Genomic DNA, 24,556 nt, shown 5'->3' on the forward strand with positions numbered 1-24,556 from the left:
TAGATAAAGAACTTGGCTTTTTCCTCTGGTGTATTCTGTTTATTGGCTCTAGTAATGAGGCAATCCTTTTCTGGAGCTCCAGCTGGTCCCAATCTTTGCTGCTCATTTGAAAAATCCTGCTAGCAGAGACGATGTGGTAAAACTCTGCCTGTGTCTTTGCCAGAAGGAAGAGAATGGAAGGTTTGTGGAGCAATAATAATTCTATTAGAAACAATAAATGTTCAGGAGATTTAGACTTTAAAGCGACTTCATCTTTGATGTGGTGTCTGTTTGCTGTACAGTGAGTCTATTGCTTAAAAACCAAGGATGCTGCTGGTTTGCTTTAATCTTACTGCGAACCCTCAAATTAAGATACAGTCGATCTTTTCACTCACTGTAATCTGAGTCTGATTTGAGAAAATTGGTGTTAACCTTGCTTCTTACCGTAGTGGAGGTAGAATTGCCAAGTTATGGTTAAGGAAACTTAGTCACTCACTGCTGCTTTTGGCTTTTATGTCCACATGCAGGAACATTCCCTTGGTGTGTCCAGGAATGCCAAGTTGTGCAGTTCTGCTGTATTCCAATACATACTGCAAGTTAAGCTTCTTCTGGGACTAACGCAGCCTTTCGGACTGCGTGGGTTAAAGCTTTCATTTGTGTTTCTGTCAGCTGCTTTTTTGCCTAAAGCAGACTGATATTTTTTTTTTCCCCCCCTCTTTCCTTTCACTTTAAATGTTTGTTCTTTCAGTCTTTATTAACGTCTAGAAATAGGGTGTGTGCTAGTTTATCTTCAGTTTGATAAAGTCTTAAGATTGCTTCCTTTAAGTAGTTGGTGACTAATCAGAGATAGTGTAAAACTGCAAATTGTGTGATAAGTATTCAGGTATATATTTAAGCAGAGATGGTCAAAGTGAATATGTAATAAAGCAAAATACACTTTTGATGTTTATTTTCTATGTGGTGTTATCACAGAGAAACAAGTGGTGAGGCTTGGTGCACTTTTAAAGGCACAGACAGGTACGAAACTCATGGAGTTGAGTAGGAAACAGCAATGGCACTGCTCTCAGGTTTTGACTCTTGTTCTTACTTGTCTGCCTCTTCTCCTCTGGGATTTAACTGTCGCCTTGCTGCAACCAGCTTAACAGTATTCTGTAGGCTCTTTCTAACCTGGTCTGTCTGTAGTCTGGGTTACCTTATGTTCTACTGAACCATTATCAAAAACTTTGATTTTGTTGGAACTTGGCCATGGAACAACTGTGAGTGCAACTGCCATGGCGTGTTGTGAGGGAGACATCAAAGACATTTTAAATAGTGAGGTGATGGGCTGTTGGAGGTGGATGGCAATTCCTTGCTTCCAGGATAATCTGGAAAGTGTGAATGCACTATTGATAGTCTTTAAGCAAAGTCTTTCCAAGCTTGGTCATTTTTTTTTTTTATCTCAAACCTGTTCTTAATCAACACAGACTTAATTGATATAATTTATTTGTACACCAAAATCTATGCAAGTGTAGATGGAATTTAGATTTGACAGCTTAAAAAGTTATGTAGTTAGCTTTCTCTTTGTCGTAGATACTTGTCCTTTGTATCGTGTGGAAGGTCAAAAATAGAAGAAGCAAGATTTTCAGAATCCTTATAAGCAGTTTTTAAATTACTGCTACTTGTAAGGAAATTACGGAGCCTTTGAAGTCACAGTATCATCCTGCTTGCAATGTAGAGCCTCTTAGAAAAGACAGAACATAATGGCAAGTCATTCTTTGTGGACCTTTGGTGATGCCTCAACTGCATGGATTCTGCAGTTGTCACTGACTTTACAAAATGAAGGATACAAATGGTACAAAATCCAATTAGACATATAGGGTAGTTGCATTAATTATCACTTGTCTAAGCACTCATTAGTGTGGAATCTCCTGTTTCTTGACCAGTTCTATGTGTGAAGCAGTGTGATTCTCCTATGTAATCCTGGGAGTCAAAGATGATTCCATAAAGTTGTGTAGGAACGCTGATGTAGAGGCAGAAAAAAATAATAGTAACTTCTTTTTCTGGAGCAGCTCAGATTTCCCTGCATTGCATGGAGAACAATGGGTGTTGTCATTTAGTGCTGCATCAGAATGGTTTGTGCTGCCATCATGAGGAAATCTGTTACTGCTTCTACACTGTGGTTCTTGTGTATTGTGTGATCTTAGAGAATAAGGGTTTGCACAGTCCCTGATATTCCATCTGTAATTGCTCTGTAGGACCAGATGTGCCACACGTGAGGGAAGTGTTTTCTTGGTCTAGAAAAGTCAATTTGAGTTCTTTTTGTCTTCAAATACCTCTAGAGCCATTGTGATTTCAGACTGAGCTTCTTACACAAACATTCTTTCTTTGCCAAAAGTCTAAAATGTGTGAAAGCTTTGTGTGGCTTCATACCTTTTCTCTGTGCAGAAAAGCAGCTTAGCATGCTGAAACTGCTTTGGCTTCTTTCTTTCTGTACATTCACTTTCAGATGTCGTAACAGTCCAGTAATCATCGCATGCATACTATGTGTAATCTCCTCCTATTTTGTTTAAATGACATCACAAGTAACACAAGTGCCACTGTTCAAGGTTCATTTCTATTAACCTGTAATTGTATCAGCTGTTGTAGTATATTGCTTTTTTCACTGTTCTAGTCTAAAGACTAATCTGTCTTTTTTCTCCTTTTTAAGGGAGAAAACCCTTCAGGTTGCATAGAGTGACCTTGAAGTAAGTTTGGGATCTTTAACTTGTTAAATACATGGGGGAAAAGAATGTGTGTTTGTTTGAGGCAGAGGTGGTCCTGTTCTGTGTGGTCTTTGTAGGATGTTTATCAACTATTTACTCTTAGAACTGGAAAGTGATGTGCAAATGCTGTGTGCTTCTGCCAGCAGTCGCATGTCGTTGGGGACTGTAGGGGAAAAATTCATTGCCATCTGCCTCGTGCAGTTTGTGAGATTGCACAACGTGGGAACGGGTGTCAGGTTGTACAGGTAATTAGTGATAGTTCTGGATAAAATAGAAGAATGAACGTTTGTCAGCGCTGCACAGCTGCCAGGCAGGGGCTTCCCTGATGTTGCTCTAAGCCTTGTACGTGCTTGTTTCTATTTTTAATGTACCCCTAGGAATGTCTGGGACATGTTTGCTGTTGTAACATTATGTAAATATTATTTCAAAGCGAGGCTAAGCTACTGTTAACTAATGTGATGATTTCAGCTTAAAATATTTTGTATTAAGCAGAGATTGGTATTAGCTTTTAAATTTTGTGGGCACCTGCAATTAAATGTAAAGCGATTAAAAGCAAGCACTGAGGTAGAAGGGACTGTCACTTTGCTAGGACTCCTTGTTAGTTAGGTTTCAGTAGAGGTGGTTGCCTGGCATTTATTTCCAGAGCACTTCTTTGCATGTATTTTCATTTCTCATCCATTAGGTAAATAAGAAGTAATGGGAGCATTTCTCAGCTTTGTAGGTTGTGATCCTGAGGTGATGAGTAGAATAAAAGCTTGGGGAAAAGTTTAATTTCTCACATGTATATGTGACCTGGAAAGGTAGCAGAAGGCTTGTAGTTTTCCAAATGTTTTTTTATTGCATCCCTCAATAATAGAACGTGCTGGTTTTGCCTTTTTTATGTTGTATTTTGTTTCAGTCGAAACCTTCTTTTGTAAAATGTGAGCTGTATGTAAATACAGTGTATATATAAAGAGAGACCTCCTTGACTTTCTGCCATGCCTCACGCATTGCTCCTTTGAGCGCAGCCCAACTACAAAGGCATGGAACAACAAGGGTCACGGGAGCTACAAAGAGCATTTCAGCCATGAGAGTAAACTCTTAGCAGCTCCGCAGTGCCTCCCCCCTCCCCTTCTGCTCCAAGTATGGGAGGCATTTCTGCTGTGCAGTCATAAACCGTGGCATTTTCACAAAGGCTTCTCTGTGTATCAGCTGCATAACAAAATTGATGTTATGTACGTAATGCATCTTCTGGACTTCAACAGAGCTGGCAGACGCTGTGTTGAAGCTCTTAAAGAATGTGGGTTGCATAATATATAATTTTACATGAACAACGTTTTAGAGGAAAAACAAACCAAACCTTTTCTTGCAGCTAGATATATTAGGAAGAGCTTTAAGGCAAATCTAATAGAAACAGTGTGGCCTACTTAAATTAGCATAAGATGTTAGATAATTATTTTAACATGGGGTATTATTGAGACCAAATGACTTCATTACCGGGAGCAGTTACAGTGAGATTTTTGGTTGGTTCTTGAGGAAGTTTGTTACAGAAAAGTTCTCAACAGGTTGGAGTGGTTGGACCAGAAGTCATCCTGTGATGAGCAGTACTTTGAAGGCAGCTTTAAGAAAAAGAGCAGAGCAACTCCTGATAACTCAGTTACTTTAAATAAGTGATCATTGGAACGTTTCAAGGTTCTTTTAATAAATGTACTATTTTGCAAAGCAGAAGAGATGGTTTTTAATTCATATATCCGAGGACAAGTTTACAGATGTAATCCACCCATCCCCAAAAGGAATCCAGTTTTGTAAGGCCTTCCCTTAAAATCATTCCTGCAGTAACTATTTCTGCTCTGCTTGGTTTAATTAGTCTGAGGAGGGCTATTTTTTTCAAGGATAATAATTAATTTTGCTTCATATAACAAGGTGATTAGCTTCTTCTAGATGGGAGGAAACACAGAAAGTGATTGTTCTCAAATAGAATTTTGCAAAGCTGCTGTCATCAGAGCATCCAAAATTGTTGAGTAAGGACTAACATAACAAATTCAAATAATGCAGTTCTGTTAAAACGTTGGCTTCCTGTTTCTAGGAATTATTACAATATTATATCCCAGTTAATAGCTTTGGTATTGAAATCGATTGCCTTTGTCTTGAAGCATACACTGGATGTGGTCATATTTGGGCATCGCCAGGAGTGAGAGGTAATGCCATCAGTGCAAAATGGACTAATACCAAGTGCACAGAGCTTTATAAGTTGCATCACGTGAGCTGATTTCCTTTTATTTCTCTTCAGCCAGTTTAAAGTTCTGACACTGGTGTACAAACCAGAGTCCTCTTTTTGTGCCCTCTCCCTGCTGCCTGGTAGGAGGAAATACTGACAGTGGGAGGTGGGTGTTCTGCTGTGCTCATCTCCCTTCCTTCGCTAGGCAGAAGGAGAGGAGGGACTGATGGAGTTAATGAATCTTTCAGCAAATGGGGAGAGGAGAAGCCTGTGACTGCACTTCGTTTTTGAATACTTAGGAATGCCTGGGATTTAATCATGAGAAAGGTTAATGACTGACTGAAGCTGATGGTCTGTAAACGCTTCTATGAAAAAGTATTGTCTTAGGTTTGTTTTGGTGCTGGTTCCTTGCAAAGAGATTGCAGTGGTTCTTTTGAAACCTTCTATTTTCTCCTGCTTTTGGGTACTAAAATGCCTCAGACAACATTAAGCGTTTTGTACCAAATTCTTGCTAGCCCTGCAGCTTTAAATGTGCTGTGTTGATTCGGTACCATGTTTGTCAAAGTTTGTTTTGTGGTTAGAATACCTGCTTGGAAGTTGAATGCTGTTATCTGGAATAATTTAGCAAAGCTACTGTGTCAGTGGATGCTGGCTACTCCTGGAACAGACTGTTAGCACCACCTCTCTCCCAGTGCTTGCATTCCATGTTTGTGAAGGATCTGACAAGAAAGGTAGGATCATTTCTTGGTCATTGTGGACTTTGTTTTCAAATTGATGATTAATTCTTATCAAAGTGAATAAATATTGTCATTATTTCAAAACGTTTGAATATGTTTTGTTAGGAGGATGAAGAGTGGAAGTGTTTGTAATGCCTTGTAATCCAAAGTGATTAGGTTGCTTTGGCAGTCAGAAGTTCAGTTACAAATGAAGTCTTGCCTTGCCTTGTAATGGTGATAGATTTTCCAGGTTTGAGTTTACTTATGCATTTTTTCTTAGGAAAAGTAAAGCTTTTCTGGTGAAGCACTTCAGATGATTCAGATGTCTGCAAAAATAGATTCTTGCTTACAACTTGAAGTTGTGTCAAAATACAATCAGTGATATTAATTTGCATCTGGGATGTTTGTGTGTGGTTTAAGGTACGTCCTAGTTATGTGCTTTGTTTTGCGAAGGAGTGTCTTCTGTGTTCTTGGAAAACATGTGGCCCTCTTCTCTTGCACACTGCCACCCAAGTTTGGAAGTTTGCTTGCTTGTGTTTGGGGTTTCCATAGATCTCAGTGATCTTTTGGAGTTCTGTGCAGACTGTTTAGTCTTTAACAGCGTGACTGTGATTAAAATATGTATTGTATACTTCATTATTTCATACTTCAGTTTCATTTCTTCAGTTTCAAGATTGTGTGTGATAAGAAAATAACAGAATTTAAAGGATTCACTAGCATTACTTTTTTTTGGAGATTAAAGTGACAGAGCAAAGGATATGCCAGAATTGAAAAAGTTCTGATACCAGTATGGAATGTTGATTTTAAACAACTGGCTGTTCAGAAATAGTCGTATGAATATCCAAATTTTAGAGAATACAGTGGATTGAAATAATTGAGTTTATACAGCTGAACTGCCATGTGGTGACACGTGTTGACCAAGCAAAAGTAAAAGTTGGGCTAAGCGAATTAAAGTTCTTCAGTGCAATGAAAAAATACAAGTACAATTGAAAGTGCCATCTGTCTAATTAAGCAATTAAATATTCCTTCAAGGAGATTGGGTGACGTAAGCTTGATTAAAACTACTGCTCAATGTTTCTGTCTCATAAGCGAAAGGCATCTTCTCTGCTTCTGGTAGTCCAGGTGTTCCTCTGGGGACAAAAAGGTAGAATTCAGTGGATAGAACCCAATGACTGACAGATGAATGTGATTTCTTTCTTTTCAAGTGCTCAGATTACAATACAGTAAGATTATCATCACTTAACTTCGAACTGATTTAAATATGAAGTTCTCAAAATAATTTTGTAGCCTTAAGGATGATGTTGCCATCCTTCCTATGTCTGATGCTTTATTTTTTTCATCCTCACAGTGACCTTCAACTGGTTTTAATATGTTGAAGTCAATACTAAAAATGTTTTATCAAGAGTATTTCAGTATATATCAGTATTTCAAGACTGGTAACAGTGAAATTAACTGAATGCAAGCCAGCTCTGGCTTAGAAGCCTTAATTAGGAAGGCTTATTTTGGAATGGCTTTCATTTGTCACTGACCTCAGCAGTTTGTACACTCTCCATTTTTATTTTTTTCACTCCTGCTCTTTAGAGCCATATTGAATTCTACAAACTGGACTTGAAAATGAAATGAATGTTTGATTTCTATCTGCATCACTATTCTATAAGCTGGTATTTGATCTGAGCAATTGTCAAGGCATTAGCTACAGTTGATCTGTTAGTATGAATGTGTTCCTCATAGATATCAGGGCTGTTACCATAAAATGCCTTAGAGTTCAAAAAAAATCAAATCCAAAAGGACACAGTGACAGTTCTCCCATTCGATAGACTTTGTCTTATTTATGCTGAAGACCAAAAATAGTCTCTACCTGCTTTATTTGTAGCCCTACATGTGCACACTCCCTACTCTGGGTCTTCACCCAGAGGCAGCAAAGCGAGGCTTGGATGCTGTTAAGTAAGCATCTGCTTGGTTGATATTAATGAGAGTAGGATCTGTTCTACCAGGGAACTTACTGCATTCTGGTAGCTCAATTAAATCGAGATTTGTTAGGGTCATGAGAGAGAGAAACCCAGAGCTGTCTTCTAAATGCAGAGTTATTTTTAAAATTGCTATAATACCAGCATTCCGCCTCGTACGTATGTTCCTGGTGACTGTATTTTATCACTCTGATACAGTTTGTGTGCATCCGTGTTGAATGAAATATCACATTTCCTGCTAGCTTTTATCAAAAATGTATTCCTATAGAATTTGTGTCTGCCAAAGAAAATCTAAGTTCAGTTACGTTGCTTATTTTTTGGTCAGTGATTTCACCTGGAAGTAATTTTTTTTGTCTCTATCTCATATAATTTATTTTTAAGCAAGATAATCCCATTTCAGGCCCTGCACTTATTTATTTTTTTGTATACAGAAATGTCTTCAAAAATGTATTTATGGTTTTGGTGGTTGTTCAGAAGAGGTATTTCAGTTTTAGGGATCTTGAATTCTGCTGTACAGCAATGACTCTGTAACTCTCCTTGAACAGTGTGGAATACATGGTAATTCTGCAGCACATGAGATTTATACTCTTCTATTTATAAATGTAGTTCCCAGAAAATGGATCTATCTTGCCCAAATAGTATCTGGAGGCAGTCAGTACCTGGTACATGTCTTAAATATTTTCCTATGTAGAACTATAGGGAAGTCTTGCACACGTTGGCCAATTAGATAAAGTTCTCTGAGGAACTGGCTGGGATTCTGGTTTGTTTGGGGCTGCTTTAGGGTTGTGAATTTTTTTGTGTGTGTGTGTTTTGTTTTGGCTTGATTTGTTTTGGAACTCTCTCCCCAGTTCCTGGCCAGTAGGATGCTGGCACGCTCCCCAGCCCTGCTGCAGCCTCCCTGTGCCAGGCTGCTCGATGCGCCCTGAGCTCGGCGCAGTGCAGCACTGCCCTTGGGTGCTGTGAGCGCTGCAGTGCTGGGAAGAGCTGCAGCTCTGTCCTTCAGCTACCCCATCCAAAGCCAGGCAAGCAGCTCTGACTGGTGAAATGCTGTCATTGGTGCCTACTGTTGTGCACCTATTGCTTTCCTGACCTATTGCTTTCCTGCAATGGTAGTCACTGCTGTAGTCTACCAGCAGGTGAAAGGTTGCTGGGAACGAGCCTGGCAGTGTGGCTAGATGACATGTTTACTCCATACCCAGAGTAAAGGTCGTGGGGGTGGTTTGGGCTGAGGAAGGGCAGCACTTCCTATAATGCTGAGGATGAGAACATCCCTCCAGAGCTCACTAGTAGCTTACAATTCCAAGACATGTGATGCAAGCTGTACACAGGTGTGGAATAACATCTATGTATACCCGTCTGTGGGTAATGCTCAGGTTAAGCCCCAAAGCTAATAGTTTCCAGCCGCAAGTTACCTGCAGCTCTGGTTTCAGCTGGCATTGCCGTTGGAGGGGAGGGCAAGGTCACAAGGAGGGTGCTTAGTCCAGTCAGTGTCACACCCAGTGAATCTGCAAATGTGAGGTTTCACTACTTGCTCTAGGTTCTTTTACAGCCTAGATATTCATCTTCTGTTCCAGAAGACATCCCAGTGTTTTATTGTTGACAAGAGGTGATTTTCTTGTTTATCCTGCAAATTGGTGTGGACTGATCTAGCCAGCTGCAGGGCAGAACAGCCTGGCTAAGAACATGGGACTTGGAAAAGTAGCAAATTTCTTCTTGTGTTTATGGGTTTGCACTGCTATAGTTCTGCCTTGCCCAACTCTGAGTAGCTTTCAATTCCTCCAACACAGAGGATAGTCATTTGAATTGGAAGGGACCCTTAAAGGTCATCTAATCCCTGTAATAAATAGGGACATAATCCCTGTAATAAATAGGGACACCTACAGCTACATCAGGTACTCAGAGCCCCATCCAGCCTGACCTTCAATGTCTCCAGGATATGGCATCCGCTATCTCTCTGGGCATCCTGTTTCAGTGCCTCACCACCTTTATTGTACAAATAGTTTTTCCTTATATCCAATCTAAATTTCCACTCTTTTAGTTTGAAACCATTTCACCTTGTCCTGTCACAACAGGCCTTGCTAAAGAGCCTGTCTCTTTCTTTCTTATGGTCCCCCTTCATATACTTGAAAGGCCTCAGGTCTCCCCAGAGCCTTCTCTTCTCCGCACTGAACAGACACAGTTCTTTCAGCCTGTCCTCACAGGGGAGATGTTCCATTCCTTGGATCAATTTTGTGTCTCTCTTCTGGATGCACTCCAACAGGTCTGTGTTTCTCCTGCACTGAAGACTCCACATCTAGATGCAGTACTCCAGGTGAGGTCTCAGCAGCGTGGAGCAGAGGGGCAGGATCACCTCCCTCACCCTGCTGGCCACGCTTCTTTTGATGCTGCCCAGGATATGGTTGGTTTTCAGGGCTGTGTTCATTGCTGGCTCATGTCCAGCTTGCCATCCACCAGTACCTCCAAGTCATTTTTGTCTGGTCTGTGCTCTCTTCAGCTTGTACTGAGAGTGGAGGTTGCCATGACCCATGTGCTACCTTTTTTCTCTTAGTGGATGTTGATGGGCAGGATGCTGGCCGTGTTGATTTGCTTATGGGTCAGTGGCTCATTGGGGACCTTTGGTCACAGTGAAGAGTTGTTTGGCTTCCTCCTGAACGCTTGCTGAACAGTGGAAGATCATACGTCGGTTATCTGAAATCTAGATGAATATTGCAGCTCTAGCTCATGCACTTCCTGTACTTGCTGTCATGGGTAATTGTGAGAGCACATGGCCCTCCAGCTGCCCTGTGTTGTTTTCTGTCGTGCTTGGTGAGCCACTGTGGCACAGCCTGCTGTAACTTGAGTCTGGAGGCCCTGCAGGATGTGACGATAGCAGAATGATGGCAGTCTTAACGTGGGAAGCCAGAGGAAAGGTCTGGGTTCTTGAGTATCTAAGGGAGAGTAGATGGAATGGAGCGTTAAGCTACTTGAAAGTGGGGAGTGACACCATCTGAGGAGAGTGGAAGAGGCAAGGTAGTTGCTGTGGCACCTCACTTGGGGCTCAAAGCCAGAAAGGGGTGCTTTCAAGTACTAGTCATGAAGTAGAGCCAGGCAGAGCAGGCAGGGGGTATAAGAATTACATAAATAGAATCCTTGTCAGGAGATGTATTTTTTTATTTTTTTATTTTTCCCTTGATGTGGAACTGGAATCTGTCAGAGCTGTGGAGGTTGTGCAGGACACGGCAGTATAGGAAAGGGATCATATGGAGAAACTGTGGAGAAACTCCCATTTCTTTGTAAAATGTGCACTCTTAGTTGTGCAGTCAGCCGTTGATTACTCTTAGACGTTCCTATACTCACTTCTATTTGAGGATCTTACTGTGATGATGGAATGCCAATGGAGGCTGAGGATGGGTAACAGACAGCCATCTTTATGTAGGCCAAATGGGATGCTGAGCTTAACAAGCTTGTCAGTAGGCCTTTGTGGGTAGTGCCTCCCACGTGATGTGAAGCTGCTTTTAACAGAAAGGCACTGTGTTGGAAATAGTTCCTGGAGGTAACAGAGAGGAGGGAAAGAGGGGCTGGAGGAGTGGGAAGCTACTGAAAGTGGGCAGGGAACACGGTATTAGGTGGATGGCTAAAGGAGTACCTGAAAGGAGGTAGGTGGATGTGTATTTTGCTTTGAAAAGCTCAGTTTAATTGAGGCCTGAATGCAAGCATCTCCTCAAATGCTGCCTTTTTTCTTTTAGAGGTTGCATGCTTTTCTCTATTTTTCCTGATGTAACCTACTTGAAAATAACAAGAAGCCTGCCTTTTCTGCACCTTCTCTAGTGACAGTAATCATTACATTGTTACAGTTTTCTTCAGAAACTAAAGTGAAAGAACCTTCAGTCATTCCAATGATGAGTTACAAAGCCAGAGATGTATTATCATTGAACCTAGTGTCCTGCTGCTGAAAAGAGAGAAAGCCATCCTTCAGCAACTGCGTTAGACACTGATTTCTCAGATGGACATTTTCTCTCAAGTTCTTTTCAAATCCTCTTTGCTTCCTATGTTTTTACCATTTACCACCTCTGGATACTTTCATTTTCTGTGTGAACACACAATTAGTCTTTGACTCTTGAATTTTGGGATTTTGGTGATAGTGTTCTCCATCAGTTACAGATTTGCCGTTCTTCTACAGTGCTATTGTATGTGTCCCTATTAATATGTTTTCTATGTGAGATAAAAAAAAAAACAATCAAAACACCATTATGTCTTCTAGGTACCTTTCATTATGTTGGATGTATTTTGTCTAATACTTTCTTTGTATGGATCACTTATTTTCAAACTCCATGTAGTTTTTTTCCCTACATTTTCTGTATCCTTTTTTTCCCCCTTATTTTAGTGTCTGGAGTATCTCTTTTCAGACAGGGAAAATATCAAATATAAAATATAGGAGTAAATTACTGCTTTATGGTATTGATTTTACAATAAATTCTGCACAGCACTTCATTTTATTTTTTAATGAATACTAACATTTTATATGCATTTTGATATATCATCACGTAACTGTCTGCAGTGTGCCTAGGTTTGATGGAGCTTATGATCTAGATTTTATGAAGTTAATTTAGATTCCAATAATGAGGTTAGTTTCTGTTTCTCCTTCAATCTGCCTTTTTACATTAAACTTATTTTCCATTAGTTTACCAAGAATGTTACTTCTCTGAAATACTGAACCTTTTTAATTTGTTGTTTAAAAAAATAATTGTATTTAGTACTTCTCTCCAGTCTTTCAAGCAATTGCTGCAGTTCCTCTACGGCATCCATTTTCATCTAGCATGGATAAATGGTGTAACAGCTAACAGGTCAGTTGCTTTCAAGTAGTAAGGTCATTGTAAGTTCTGGAACTTACAAATCTGATGCCTTATACTTGCTTTTCTTGTTTAGTTTTGTTCCAGCAAAGCCTTTAAGTACAATGTGGCATGCTATGCCAAACAACCCAAATGTGCTGGGTTTTTCAGAAGTTTGTTTATGGGTACTAAAGTACGGGCACCAAATGCAGACAAACAGAACCGCATTTGGAAGGAAAGCTTTTTGTCTCCTTCATGGTGATTGCTGACAAATGGAGGTGAGTCCCAGCTATAGCCCAGTGGCACATGTGAAGAAGTGACAGGGGCACCTGATAATGTCGAGTAGCCCTCTGTGGGGGTTTTCTCTGTGGTCCTTACCAGATTTTCCCATCCCTCTTCCATCCTGTGCCTCACGTTCCTTTCCTGTTTCCAGTTACGATGCTTACAGGTGAAGGATTCTGTGTCTGTAAAGTTCACTTTAAATTCAGATTTCGTTTGCATATTGTCAGCTTAGATATTCTCATCTTTAAATGCTACTTAATGCTCTTTACCCATTTAAAAACTGTATTGTTTATACCACATCTTAAAAAGTAAGTGGCTTTTATATCTAAATTGAAATTTCAGACCAAGAAGGCTTCTGTTTTGTTAGAGCTAGGAGCAGGAGACAAAAAGAAGGCTCTCTTCTGAATATTCCCACACATCCTTTCCCTCAAATACTACAGCCGTATTATCCCTTCATAAATCTTTAATCAAAGGATTTCAATACTTAATTACAAAAAAATGTAACCTCGCATCATTCCTCTGCTGTCAGCCAGTATTTTCCTTGTTATGTGGATAAGCCAGGCGTTAAGGTTACTAAGTGATTTTTGCAGAATGGTGTGGCAAGTCAGAAGCAGGCCCTGATTTATAAGCCTGCAATCTGCTGACTTGACACTAAGCTGGCAAATCAAATGGGAGCCCCCAAAATCCTGGCTGGGACTAAGGAAAACCCTTCTGAGATGAGAATTACTGGATGAATGTGCTAATGCTGATTGCTGCTAAGCAGGCACCAGATAAAAGGTGCGTGAATATACAAGATGGAGACCAAGGTGCTTTAGGGACACATATATGAGGTTGCTGCTGTGTCTGAATGTAGCAGGACATCTTGTGTGGCCTTATCCCACAGCCCGTGTGGGTTATGATAGCAGTGGGTTTTGGAATTCTTGCTCCATAGAGACATAATATTTCTGATAGCCATTTTTCAAGCCTATTTGTAGAAGTTCAGCTGATAGCGGGCATCATTTGTGCTTGACCTGCCTTGTGTAGTTTCTTCTGTACAGCAGGGAGAGGTATAAAAACTGCTAAGTGATGTGTCCAGCAGCCTGCACGTGTATCCATTAGGCTTATAAAAAACGTACTTCTGTGGGCAAACCTTGCTGTGCTTGTGCTGTTCTGGCACTTTTATGGTACTTGAGGAATTGGTGCCCGAAGCAGCGGCCTGTGCTATTTGTGTGAGCACAGTCACCAGCTGGTGGTGGATTCCTGTGTTGGGAACAGTCAGCTACTTGATAGATCTCTGTGTGATTGTTAATTAATCAGCATTCCCACTTTGTTGAGCACCAACTCCTTGTTATGTGTTTTCTGGTTTCTGCTCCTGTTTGTTTTTCCCCTACTGTTTCATCTCCATTTGAAACGTTGATATCATGTTGCAAAATAAAAGTGCCCTTTTTTATACCTCAACACCTAGTAAGGTGAAACATCACAGTGCTGTTCAGACTATGGGAACAGCTGAGTGTTCCAAATCAGTAACAGAGCGTCTCAGCGAGGTTGGAGTTACTTTAAGGTGCATTAAAGATGAAAGAACAAGTTTCCATTATTTTAAGTCAAGTGTTAGAAGTTATCTGAAGTTAGTGACAAAGTTTTGCACGGGTTTCCTCATGGCTGAGATACTGATTAGAAACTTGCAATAAGCCAAGTGAAATCAATTCGACCGTCTTCCAAAGCTGAGAGACAAAACATAAATAACATGTGGGTGAGTTAAATTACCCATTTTAATGTTCTCCAGTGGGGGCGGAACAGGTAATGAAATGCATTTTACATCTGTTCTAGTTACTATTCCGCTAAAAGGAAGCGAGTCTTCACATGAGAGCACCGTACCCCTGCTTTGTGCTCAGCAGTGCAGGTAAATAACCCCATGGTTATGTTTGACATTGGCCATGCTGCCCGGCCGCTCACGTGCCTTCCTGCTTGGTAAATGTCTTTCCCCTTCCTGAGGAAGGCATGCACAGAATGAACTTTCATGTAACTCGTCATTGTACTTGATATCAAAAGAAATGTTGCTTTTGATATTTCCTTGATTTAAACTGTAGTTAAATCCTGCAGGAGTGCAGGCAGATAATTTCATTTCTCTATTCAGTAGCTGAAGTAATGTTGCTCGAAATCCCAGCTCTGATCCTCCCCTCCTGCCTTCCCGTGTTTGAAAGGGTAGCATGGTGCTTTATTAGCAGAGGAAAGCTCCATGTGCTTTTTAATACTCCTGTAAAGTGCAGAAATGCATTCTGACGGTGCTTATAAAACAACCGTGTGCATCGTAGGTTTAAGTGAGAATTTTAAAAGGATTGACTGTCGCTGTGCTCAAGGTCACGGCTCTCATGCATTTCCAAGGAAATCCTCGTCGCGGGCTGAAATCGCCTTCCACCCGCAGTCCCGCTTCTCGTTAGCCGATGGGAGGGATTTGCGGCATTGGCAATAAGTTGTGCTGCCTCCTGGGCGGCTGCCAGAGCCGGGCTGCTGCTGCTGGAGGCGGCCAGTCGCTTCCTCCGCCTGCGCGGCACCGCGCTGCCAGCGGGAATGCGGTGCGGGGCTTCGCGTCGAGTCGAAAGCGCCGGGCTGCCCTTGCCTTGCCGAAACAGTTGCGTGTCGACGGCGTTGTAGTACGTGATGTCACGAGGGTGTTGGCTTTGAGGAATTTCGCTGCGGAGGAAGCAGTTTTGATAATGCAGGCAGTATTTTCAAGACCTTTGAATATGCTCTTGGTTTCTCTTTAGTTAGCTCGGAGCGAACGTACAGATGGATACGTGCACACGTTTGTTTTTGGTAAGGAATTAACATGCAGAGCGTTGGAGCTATCTAAGTGGATACAATACCTTGAAGGCAATGTCGAGTCAGTCTGGATTTTCGAACTCTGTGCCTCTCCCAGGATACCCATTCTACCAGGTGCCATGCAGGTATAGCGTGTTTTAAGTTTTATCTTTTCATGTGCTGCTGGATGGGGCTGTAGGATGCTGCTTGCGTTTGCAACATTGTTGTTTAGATTTGTTTGCAGGCTGAAAATGAATAAGAAGACAGAATGAAGGTGATGAATAACATAAATTCATTTTAAGTGCTTTGTGCCTGAGTTTATAGTTAGGTTTGCATTTATTTTAAGCAAGATTTTATTTTTAAACACTAAATGTTTTTAGAGCTTTTCTACCTGGGAGAATCAAGCTGTAACCTTGGAGATTTATAAAGTGAATTATGCGCTCCGGTTTTTCAGTCATGTACTGGGAATTGGGTATCTATGTTGCTGAGAATTGGAAATCACACATTTCTAGGAAGTATGAGTCATGTTAAGCATTTTCATGCAGAATGGCATAAAGTGGGTAAACAAAAGTGCTTAACTGCCATTATGCTTTCAGGACAGCAATTCACAAAACGTATGCATTGTGTGCGTAAAAGTGATAGATGCTTGTGATAAAGCTTAATTGTATGGGCTTCTTATTGCTTTTGTTTTGATTCAGCAGTCCTATTCTACAAAAAAATCCTTCCTTCCAAGGGTTGAACAGTCTTGTAGAGTGGGTTAGATTCTACCCATGCAATTACCTTTCCTGCTGTAGAAGGCTGTAATGTTGCATAATAATCAGTGGGAATGCATTACAGTACTTTTTTGGCTGAGGTGTCAGGTTTCTGGCACACCTTAATCAAGGAATGTTGATCTCCCTTTAATATGTCTAAATCTGAAGTCTCTGCCTCTTGTGCTGCAACAGTAACATAGGGAATAATCTGAGTTGGAACAGGAGTTCTCTGCTGTTACTTGTCTTTCTATAATGCATTTAAAGAGAAACATGAGGGAATAAGTTAATAATTAACACGTTCATATCCAGAGACTGCACCTGGCAAATGGATGTTGTGAACTGTGGAATATAAAGTGGCATAGATTAGTTTTGTAAGGCTGCAGTGATAGCCTTTTGGGAATGGAAAGAGTGGTAGATCTGCATATTGTTCATTTGACCACTTTCCTGTGTATTCCTTGAAGAAAACCCCCTCACTTACTTCCTTATTTATTTCTCAGTAGTACTACCAGGTTGTCTGGTCAAAGGTAACAGTAGAGTTTTATTGAAACCAGAGTTAGCCATTTAAGGTCAACCACAGTGGTTGCTTGTAGCAATATATTTTTTTTCCTTTCTTTCTTTTTCTTTTTTTTTCCATCTCTTCCCAGAAGTAATCTGTGAGCTGCTCAGTGAAGCACTCAAAATGCTTGGACCTTACCACCCAGCTCCTGGGGTTTCTCTGTTACCTTCTGGGCAGAATGAATGAAGGGCCTTCCAAGTCCTCACCTCTCTGAAAAGGGAGGAACTAAAGTTACTGAACTTCTGGCTCCCTGTTGTTTATTGACATTTGGAGTTTTGAATTCTCTCCTTGTTTCTCCCTTGGTTTTATAGGCAGTTACTTTGCATTTCAGTGAAGCTTTGTTCGATAATTCTCAGATGATTTATGTGATACGCAGCTTAGATCATTAAATCCAGTTTTAAAGATGTAGAATTGTGTAGATATATGTATTTCATTGCAAAGTCATTCTTACTGATTTAGTATAGAATTAATATAAAACCAGAAACTGTACATAGCGTGCAACCATGGATAACTTGACAGATCCAGCTATGTACAGTTTTTTTACCTGCAATCATTTTAGAGCTTGGCCTCATGCGTAGAACATTCCTTCAGAAAAGTGATATTTGGCCATTTCCAACTGGGGTGCGATAAACTTTGCAGACATGGAGTTGAATTACGATTATTTCAAGCTAGTAACTAGTTAGGCTCTGGTGAGTGAAGTTTTTCCAATGAGACTACTGTTTATCATAAATGGTTTGTGATCTCTGTGGAGCAGGGAGGATTAATATACATTATGCTAAATTTGTATTTTGGCATGTTAATCTAATATGGCTTGCATCTGGGATGGTGTCAAGTCAGCAGTTCCAAGTCTTGAGTTTTGGAAAAGTTCTGTTTTCAGAAAACTGCCTTTTGCATAGGCAAGCTTTCCTGCCTTGGAAGTGACCAAGGAGCAGTCTGCCATACTGAGTCACTTGGGGTAGCACTGCCCTCACTTGCCTGTTGCCTGCAGAATGCATCACTGAGCATCACTGGCTTGGTGGCTGTCGTCTCGAGCCATATTGCGACTCACTTCTGATACCCATGGAGTGCAAAACTGGAAGTTCTTGGCAGCATTTCCATATTTGAGAAAAGAACCAAAATAATAGCATTTATGTTGAGTTTGACAGTTAAGCTTCTTTCTTGGCACAACATAAGGGATCTGATCTAAACAGTAGTGGTAGAAAATATTCTGCATGATTGAAAAACGCTTCCTCAAGTAGTTTATAGCCTTTGTTTTTTATATGATTGGTTCTTAATGTAGAGATTCAAAGAAAATATCACCATCTGTGAGTTCTGTAGCTTAAGATAAGTAGCAGCAAGTGTAAAGTCAGTACTAGTGGCTAAGCCTTAACTGATTACAACAGTGTGCCAGTTAGCACACCAGCTCACATCGGCTGGGATGGCACTGGACAGGTAGCTTGCATCTTCTGCAGCTGCTTTATGTTGTAATGCTAATTTTGTGTCATATTTCAGATAGGACAGAAGTGAGACTATTCAAAAGATAGTCTTTGAAAATATGACTACACTCGTGCTTTTTTTTTTTTTTTTTTTTTTTTTTTTTTTTTTTTGTCATGCCAGTTTTAACCTGGCATGACAAGAGGTCTTTCTTATAAGAACCTTTGTTATTTCCCTTTGTTCTAAGCTGCCAGTGGTTCTTGTTGGTAGCTTCATGAGTTTTCCTTTAGCAAAGAGAAAAAGAAGGATCTAGTGTGTGAGCCACGTTTACCAAGAGTATCCACTAGGAAATCTTTATGCTATAGCCATCTTAGAAAATTGTCAATACTTTCACATTAGCCTCAAAGAGAAACACATTCAGAAATATTTTGGAGTAGGAGAAAAGTGTTTTGAGTAAGAGCTTCATAGCTTTTCTTGTGCAGAAAAGTGAGATAACCGAAGTCCCAACCCAGTCTCAGCTGTAGTGCAGTTGCTAATGTTTGTGTGAGGTCACTGATGCTAGGCTGGTGGACTCTAATGCTCTTAATGAGTTTTCTCTTCAGGCAGAATCTTTCTGACACACACATCTAAAGGTCAAGATGCCCTTGTTCTACATATAGAATCCTAGAAAGGCCTGTGTTGAAAAGGACCTCAAAGATCACCTTGTTTCAATCCGCCTGCTGTGGGCAGGATCGCCCACCACCAGGCCAGGCTGCCCAGGCATGCATGTGTATGACTGGAATATAAAGCCACATAGTGTGGGGAATTTATGGTTTTCAGTGTTTCATTCTCTCTAGTACTTCTTAGGGCTTATTACATTTGGCATAGTCCTTTGGCTTAACCATATACAAACCTTCTGCAGCCCTATGGAATGCTGGAACTTCACCTTTGAGGAAAGGTGTAGAATCCAAATTCACAAGAACGGTGCTGCTCAGGTTGAGACATACAATAATACTGAGTAAATAAAGCAACTAGCTATCCGGGGGAAAAGGAAAACTTGGAATGTTGTGAATTGATGGTAAGTCTCTTACAGTTGATTCAGAATGTAGTGTTGCAGATCCCAGCTGGTTGTAGCAATATGGTAAATAAGTTGTTGTAACTGAAACTAAGCATCAAGCTGCAGGCACTTAAGTGAAATGGGAAAGAGGTGTTGCAGTCAGAAGCTGCTGTCCACTTCAAGTGTTGATATTGAATTAGCAACTGTTCCTTCAGTGTGAAAGAAAATACTAAAATATTTCTTTGCTGCTTTATATGATCAAGTCTGTGTTGCAAAGGCCGTAGAAGAAAGCCATTGCTTTTATAAGGAAACAGCAGTTGCTGAGCTTCCTTCGTAGCATCATCTGTCAAGTTTGGTGGAACTAAAATCTCTGAGAAATAATGAAGTCAGTGAACGATGGTCAAGAATAAAGTGAAGGCCAAAAATTACATTTAAGTATTTGCTTACTTTAAGTATTTGCATTGCGTTAGCCAAACTCCTGGCTGACTATTGAATGCAGTTGTTCTGAATATTCAGAAGCACGCATGTGTATGACTGGGATATAAAGTTGCATTTTCTTGGAATAACTCAGTCAGTTGAGCAAAGCTTCCTGTGCATTTTGTTTGCTTTTCATTCAGTCATTCCCTTTCCCTGTAGGAGGAAGAAGAGAAACGGGAAGGCAAAGCCATTGATGAAATATATTCAGAAATGTAGTATGCTAAATTGTAGCTGGTTTTAGAAGCTATTTCCCTATATAATTTGATTTTTATGTATGCCTGTAGAATCTTTCTCACTGGGGAGAGGGAGATTGGCATCTGTTTTTGGATGGGAAAAAATTTATTTTTTGGGATTTGGAAAGAACTGGCGCAGATAGCTGGTGCTGCTCATGCTAGCATTCTCATTTAGGGCTAGAAAGGAATGCACTGAATTCATAATTGAGAGGGAATGACCAAAATATGAAGAAGAAACTTTTGTATAATTTATATTCTGCAATATTTGAAATGTGGACAGGCTAGTTTTATATTTAAATGGTTTAAATGTTATATAGTTGCTTTGCAGGCAAGTATAGAGACTGCTTTTAAATTGACTCAAACCAAAACAAAGAGAACCCTTCTTTTTTCCCCAAGGAGCCTCATGATTAGAATGTCGGCAGTTACTTGGCCTTGATAGGATAAACAATGCATTAAAAAGCTTCACGTAATAAAAAGTAACTCATTAAGCAAGATTGAACTTGAAAAAAGAGTTTTGCTTGCAGGGAATAAATCTTAAGTACAGGCTGCTCTCTGAGAAGACAAAATAATAGGAAAACTGTTAGAGAAGCAGTTGATTGCAAGATTACTACCTCTAAACTCTGTTGAGAAGATCCAAGCACGAAACTGGGACTGAGAGATGTCAGTTAAGGTGCAGACTGCAGCTCCTGTATGGTTTTCCTCAGGTGCTCCCTTTGAAAAGTAGTGCTAGGTAAGAATGCTTTTCTTGTAGAATGTGGCTGCTATGGGAGGTTTCTTCTCTCTTGTTCATCTCATTCCCTCCTTTTTACCCCCAGTGTATTGTGTCCCCCTTTTTTAATCTCCCCAGGGCTGTCGGATTTGAATGGGAAATGAAAAGCCTGAGTGCTGTGCAAGTGGTCATTGAGTAGATGATCCAACACGCCTGTGTTGTGACCTACAGGACAAACTTTGGAACAGCAAGAGTGTCTATGCTATATCAGTGTTAAACTGAGCACTTGCAAGATTGTTTGCAGAGCTGTGCTGCTGGTTTTACCTCTGCTGAGGTACACTGGATATTGCCTTCCTTAGGCGTGCGTGTCACTTCTGGCTTGCTTACCATGCGTTATCTTCTGGCTCCTCAAGTCCCTTTCCACATTCCAGGCATGGCTCGCATTACACTTGACAGTAAGGGTGCAATCACGTGAATGCATGACAGATTGCTGCAATTCATTGTAACTCATTCTGTCAGGAAAGAGAAACTGTGGAAAAATGTAAGCATTCTAACAAAGCTGTGTGTTAGCCTCCTTAAAAGCAAATAGTTCACATCAGAGCTGTTACTTTGCATCGTATGCAGTTCATACCTTTGTCTCCTTTTAAGGAGGCCTTAGGAGGAGACAAAGGTATGAACTGCATACGATGCAAAGTAACAGCTCTGATGTGAACTATTTGCTTTCCGAATTAATTCTTACCAAAACTTTGAATATTTCTTTGTGTTTATTTTGTCATGTCTAGTATTTCAGGCTCTTGTGCACAGAAATGTAATTGCAGTTCTTGTTCTAATGATATTGATATTTGGCTGGCAGAGCCAGTTGCAACAAGCTCTGCGTTACTTTTTTCTTCTAGCAGCTATTTTCTAATATATCCTTTATTATTTTTTCTTCAGAAAATGTCTAGAGATCTCAATGTAGCTGTTTGTATTTTTGTTATCCTATGGATTTCTGAAAAGGCAGTTTGCTTATTTTTGAAGACTTTTGCCGTACGCATGTAAATATATACTAAGTTGCTGTCCTGAGTGATAATGGCTGTTCAGAATTCTGTTTGGTACTCCCTTCAGTTACCACTTCTACCTCAGCATTTGACTAAATGTACTTACAGAACAAAGTAGAAGAATTATTATAGTTCTTACCTCAGTCGTGTGCTTCCCCAGAGTTATGCTGTGCATGCTTGTCTTAGAGGTGAAACTGCCTGGGTACCTCCTGCATCCCTTAGAACTCCTTGCAGGGGTTTGTCTTCAGGGTTGACTTGGTGTGTTAGGGGGTCCAGTTTATGGCAGCAACAAAGGACCATCCAACAGTTCTGGGAGTTTGTGCTTTTAATGCATTGTTTTTGAACTTCACTGTCAAGACTAACTTTGAGCCCGCTTTACGCACAGAACCTTCCATTCTTTCAAGTATAAGTAAAGGAAACTGTTGGCTTGTAAATGGCAGAGAAGTCCTGATTTGTGAAGTACTTGGTGAAATATGAACTGTAGAATTTGGTTAAAATTTGGTTTGGAGAAAAAAAAGCTGGAGCAATGATAGAAAATTTCTAAGGCATAAATTTGCACGTTTTTCTTCATGCAAATTCAGAAGTTCTTATTAAAGAAGAAATGAGGACATTGCAGTAGCTTAAATGTGTTGTTTCTAAAACAATTAACTATAGGAAAATTATAACCAATACAGTGATTTGTGTTTAAATTTGGATGTGTCAACTAAGACTGAATTATAACAAATTGTTAACATAGATAGCATCTATTCAAATAAAGTGTAGATTACATTTAGTCTCACTTTCTATGCTGCTGTTTTCACCAGGGTATGATTAATGACGTTGTGAATCCAGTTTCATGAGTTCTGAGATTCATTTGAAGGACATTTTTCCTGCAGAAAATAATCATGAATTTGAGCACTTAATAAATGAGTACTTACGTATTCTAAGTTTGTTTGGTTGGTTTTTTTTTTTTTTGCAAAAAAAAATAGATCACTGCTTCCTTGTTTGCTGAGGAAAGCCACCTTAAATTAAAGGCACTTATTTGAAATAGATGTGGAGTCCTGTTGATAGGCAGATGCCTCTGTACACTGCTCACAGGACTGCAATGCAGATAGTGTTGATGCTGCTAACGTTTTAAAAATTTACCTCAGGTTTTCAGCTCACTTAGTGGTTCCATTTATTCATAACTTGAGGTAACACCTAAGTGTTACTGAATACATACCATCACAGTGAAGAGGACTGCAGTGGCTGAGTGCATGTTCTCGTGTGGGGGGGGTGCCTAGGCAGTATGTAATTATGCTCCAAGTTGTTCCTGCTTCCCCAACACATCTCTCAGACACGACTGACTTCAAGTGGAAAATTGGGACCTTTTGTAAGAAATTAAGGTCTCATTTCCAGACGTGTCTGTGCGTTGGCCCTCTTCCCTTGCAGATTCTCAGGTGTTTTACTATTATGTTTTGCTTACAGTGTCATGATTGATGAAAATTCTGTACTTCTCTAGTCTACTGCTACATCCTGTTCCCTTTTACCTTCCGAATTCCTACAGTGCCCTCACTTTGCTGCCCCTTTCATTGCTTAAAAACTTGTGTCTGCCTTGTAGCTCTGCTAGGTGACTGTAGCTTCTTAGTGGTCTGTAGCATGTTTCCTCCCTATCCTGGCCTTATTCCCATCTATGTAATCCATGTTTTACCCCCTGCTTTAACTTCATCACTCTTTTTCGAAAATGTGTTCCTTGTCTCTCCTGTTAAACTGCATCAAGTTAAAGCTTGTCTTACTTGCTTTAAGACATGTCATTAGTTCTGTCCCTACTCTGGTTTCTTGCCAGGTTACTCCCTTTGTTTAAGTTTGTTCAAATGTGGCTGTAGTAAAATGATTCGTTTTACATTTGTCTGCTGTGTGCTGGGTAAGACTTCTAGACTAGAAGTATGGCGTGATTTACAGTGCTTGTAGCTCCTTATATGTGTGAGTAATTGTTTCATTTATTACTGTTCTGAAAAGTTAATTGTCTTCTGTCTTTCTCAGCCAATTGTTTTTCCTGCTTTCCTTTCTGTCCTCCTGCCGTCTTCCACAGAGTTTCACTTCATTTTCCTACAGCCTGTTTGTTCCATTGCTTTGAAAGAAGCCTGGAGGAAACTAGAAGACAACGTAAGAGCATTGCTCATAATTGCGGAGTCTTTTAACTGTGCCTCTGTTTTCTGTTGGCAAGATGCAAAGAAAGGTGGGTTCCAGGTGATGTCAGAGATCCGGAAACATTGTTCTTAAGAGTTTCTCTATTGTAAGTTGTTCACACTAATGAAAAGAACTTGTGTGCGTAAGGATTAGAGAAAAGAACGTACATTATCTTGCAGGACAACTGGATTTTAATTAGAGTGATTTTTCAGGTGTGTCTGCTAAGCACCTCTGCTTTAACTGTGGCTGTTTTGAGCTGCTGTGGGATGTCTGAAGAGTGTTGGTATTGCTTTCGGATGGGGAAAGAGGCAACCCAGTTTTTGTTCAGATTCTGAGCGCAGAAGAATGCACATGGAAGGATTACGAGCAGGTTTACTTTCTCTCTTCATTGTGTTACTGTAGGTGGATAAGAAATCTTGTAAAATGTAGACTATTCAATATGTAGCTTGTGTCAGTTTGTAATCCTAAAATCTTCATGCAGAATTGAGAATTGTTCAAACTGATGAGCTGCACTGGTCTGTTAATATCTACTAGTTTTTAATGTTCCTTCATTGGCAACATGCTTTTTTTTTTTTTTTTTTCTTTTCTAATGGATTTATTGCTGCTGTCTTTCAGATTTGCCCTATTTCTATGTGCTGAAAACAAGACAAATCTGCAGTGCATTTGCCTAATGTAAACCTTCCTATGACTATGCACCAGGGTCCATGATTTCACTCAGTTGTGCTTT

General features: G+C 40.2%; 1 protein-coding gene across 4 annotated transcripts in view; it reads left to right on the plus strand.

Moving 5' to 3' along the window:
* PLEKHA7 (pleckstrin homology domain containing A7) overlaps positions 1–24,556 on the plus strand; it is a 142,277-nt gene that overhangs the window by 28,549 nt on the left and 89,172 nt on the right. The window contains exons 1-2 of one of the 4 annotated variants that reach the window (XM_042881840.1): positions 15,241–15,320; positions 15,435–15,614. The exons of the other annotated variants lie outside the window; for them this stretch is intronic. Of the exons in view, the coding sequence (XP_042737774.1) occupies positions 15,544–15,614 (71 nt within the window). The 5' untranslated portion in view covers positions 15,241–15,320; positions 15,435–15,543. Of the gene's footprint in view, positions 1–15,240; positions 15,321–15,434; positions 15,615–24,556 lie in introns of those variants that run through there. 4 annotated transcript variants of the gene reach the window in all.

This window comes from Lagopus leucura, unplaced genomic scaffold (genome assembly GCF_019238085.1).
Source record: "Lagopus leucura isolate 7727_CA_CO unplaced genomic scaffold, USGS_WTPT01 Super-Scaffold_100033, whole genome shotgun sequence".
Taxonomy (NCBI): domain Eukaryota; kingdom Metazoa; phylum Chordata; class Aves; order Galliformes; family Phasianidae; genus Lagopus; species Lagopus leucura.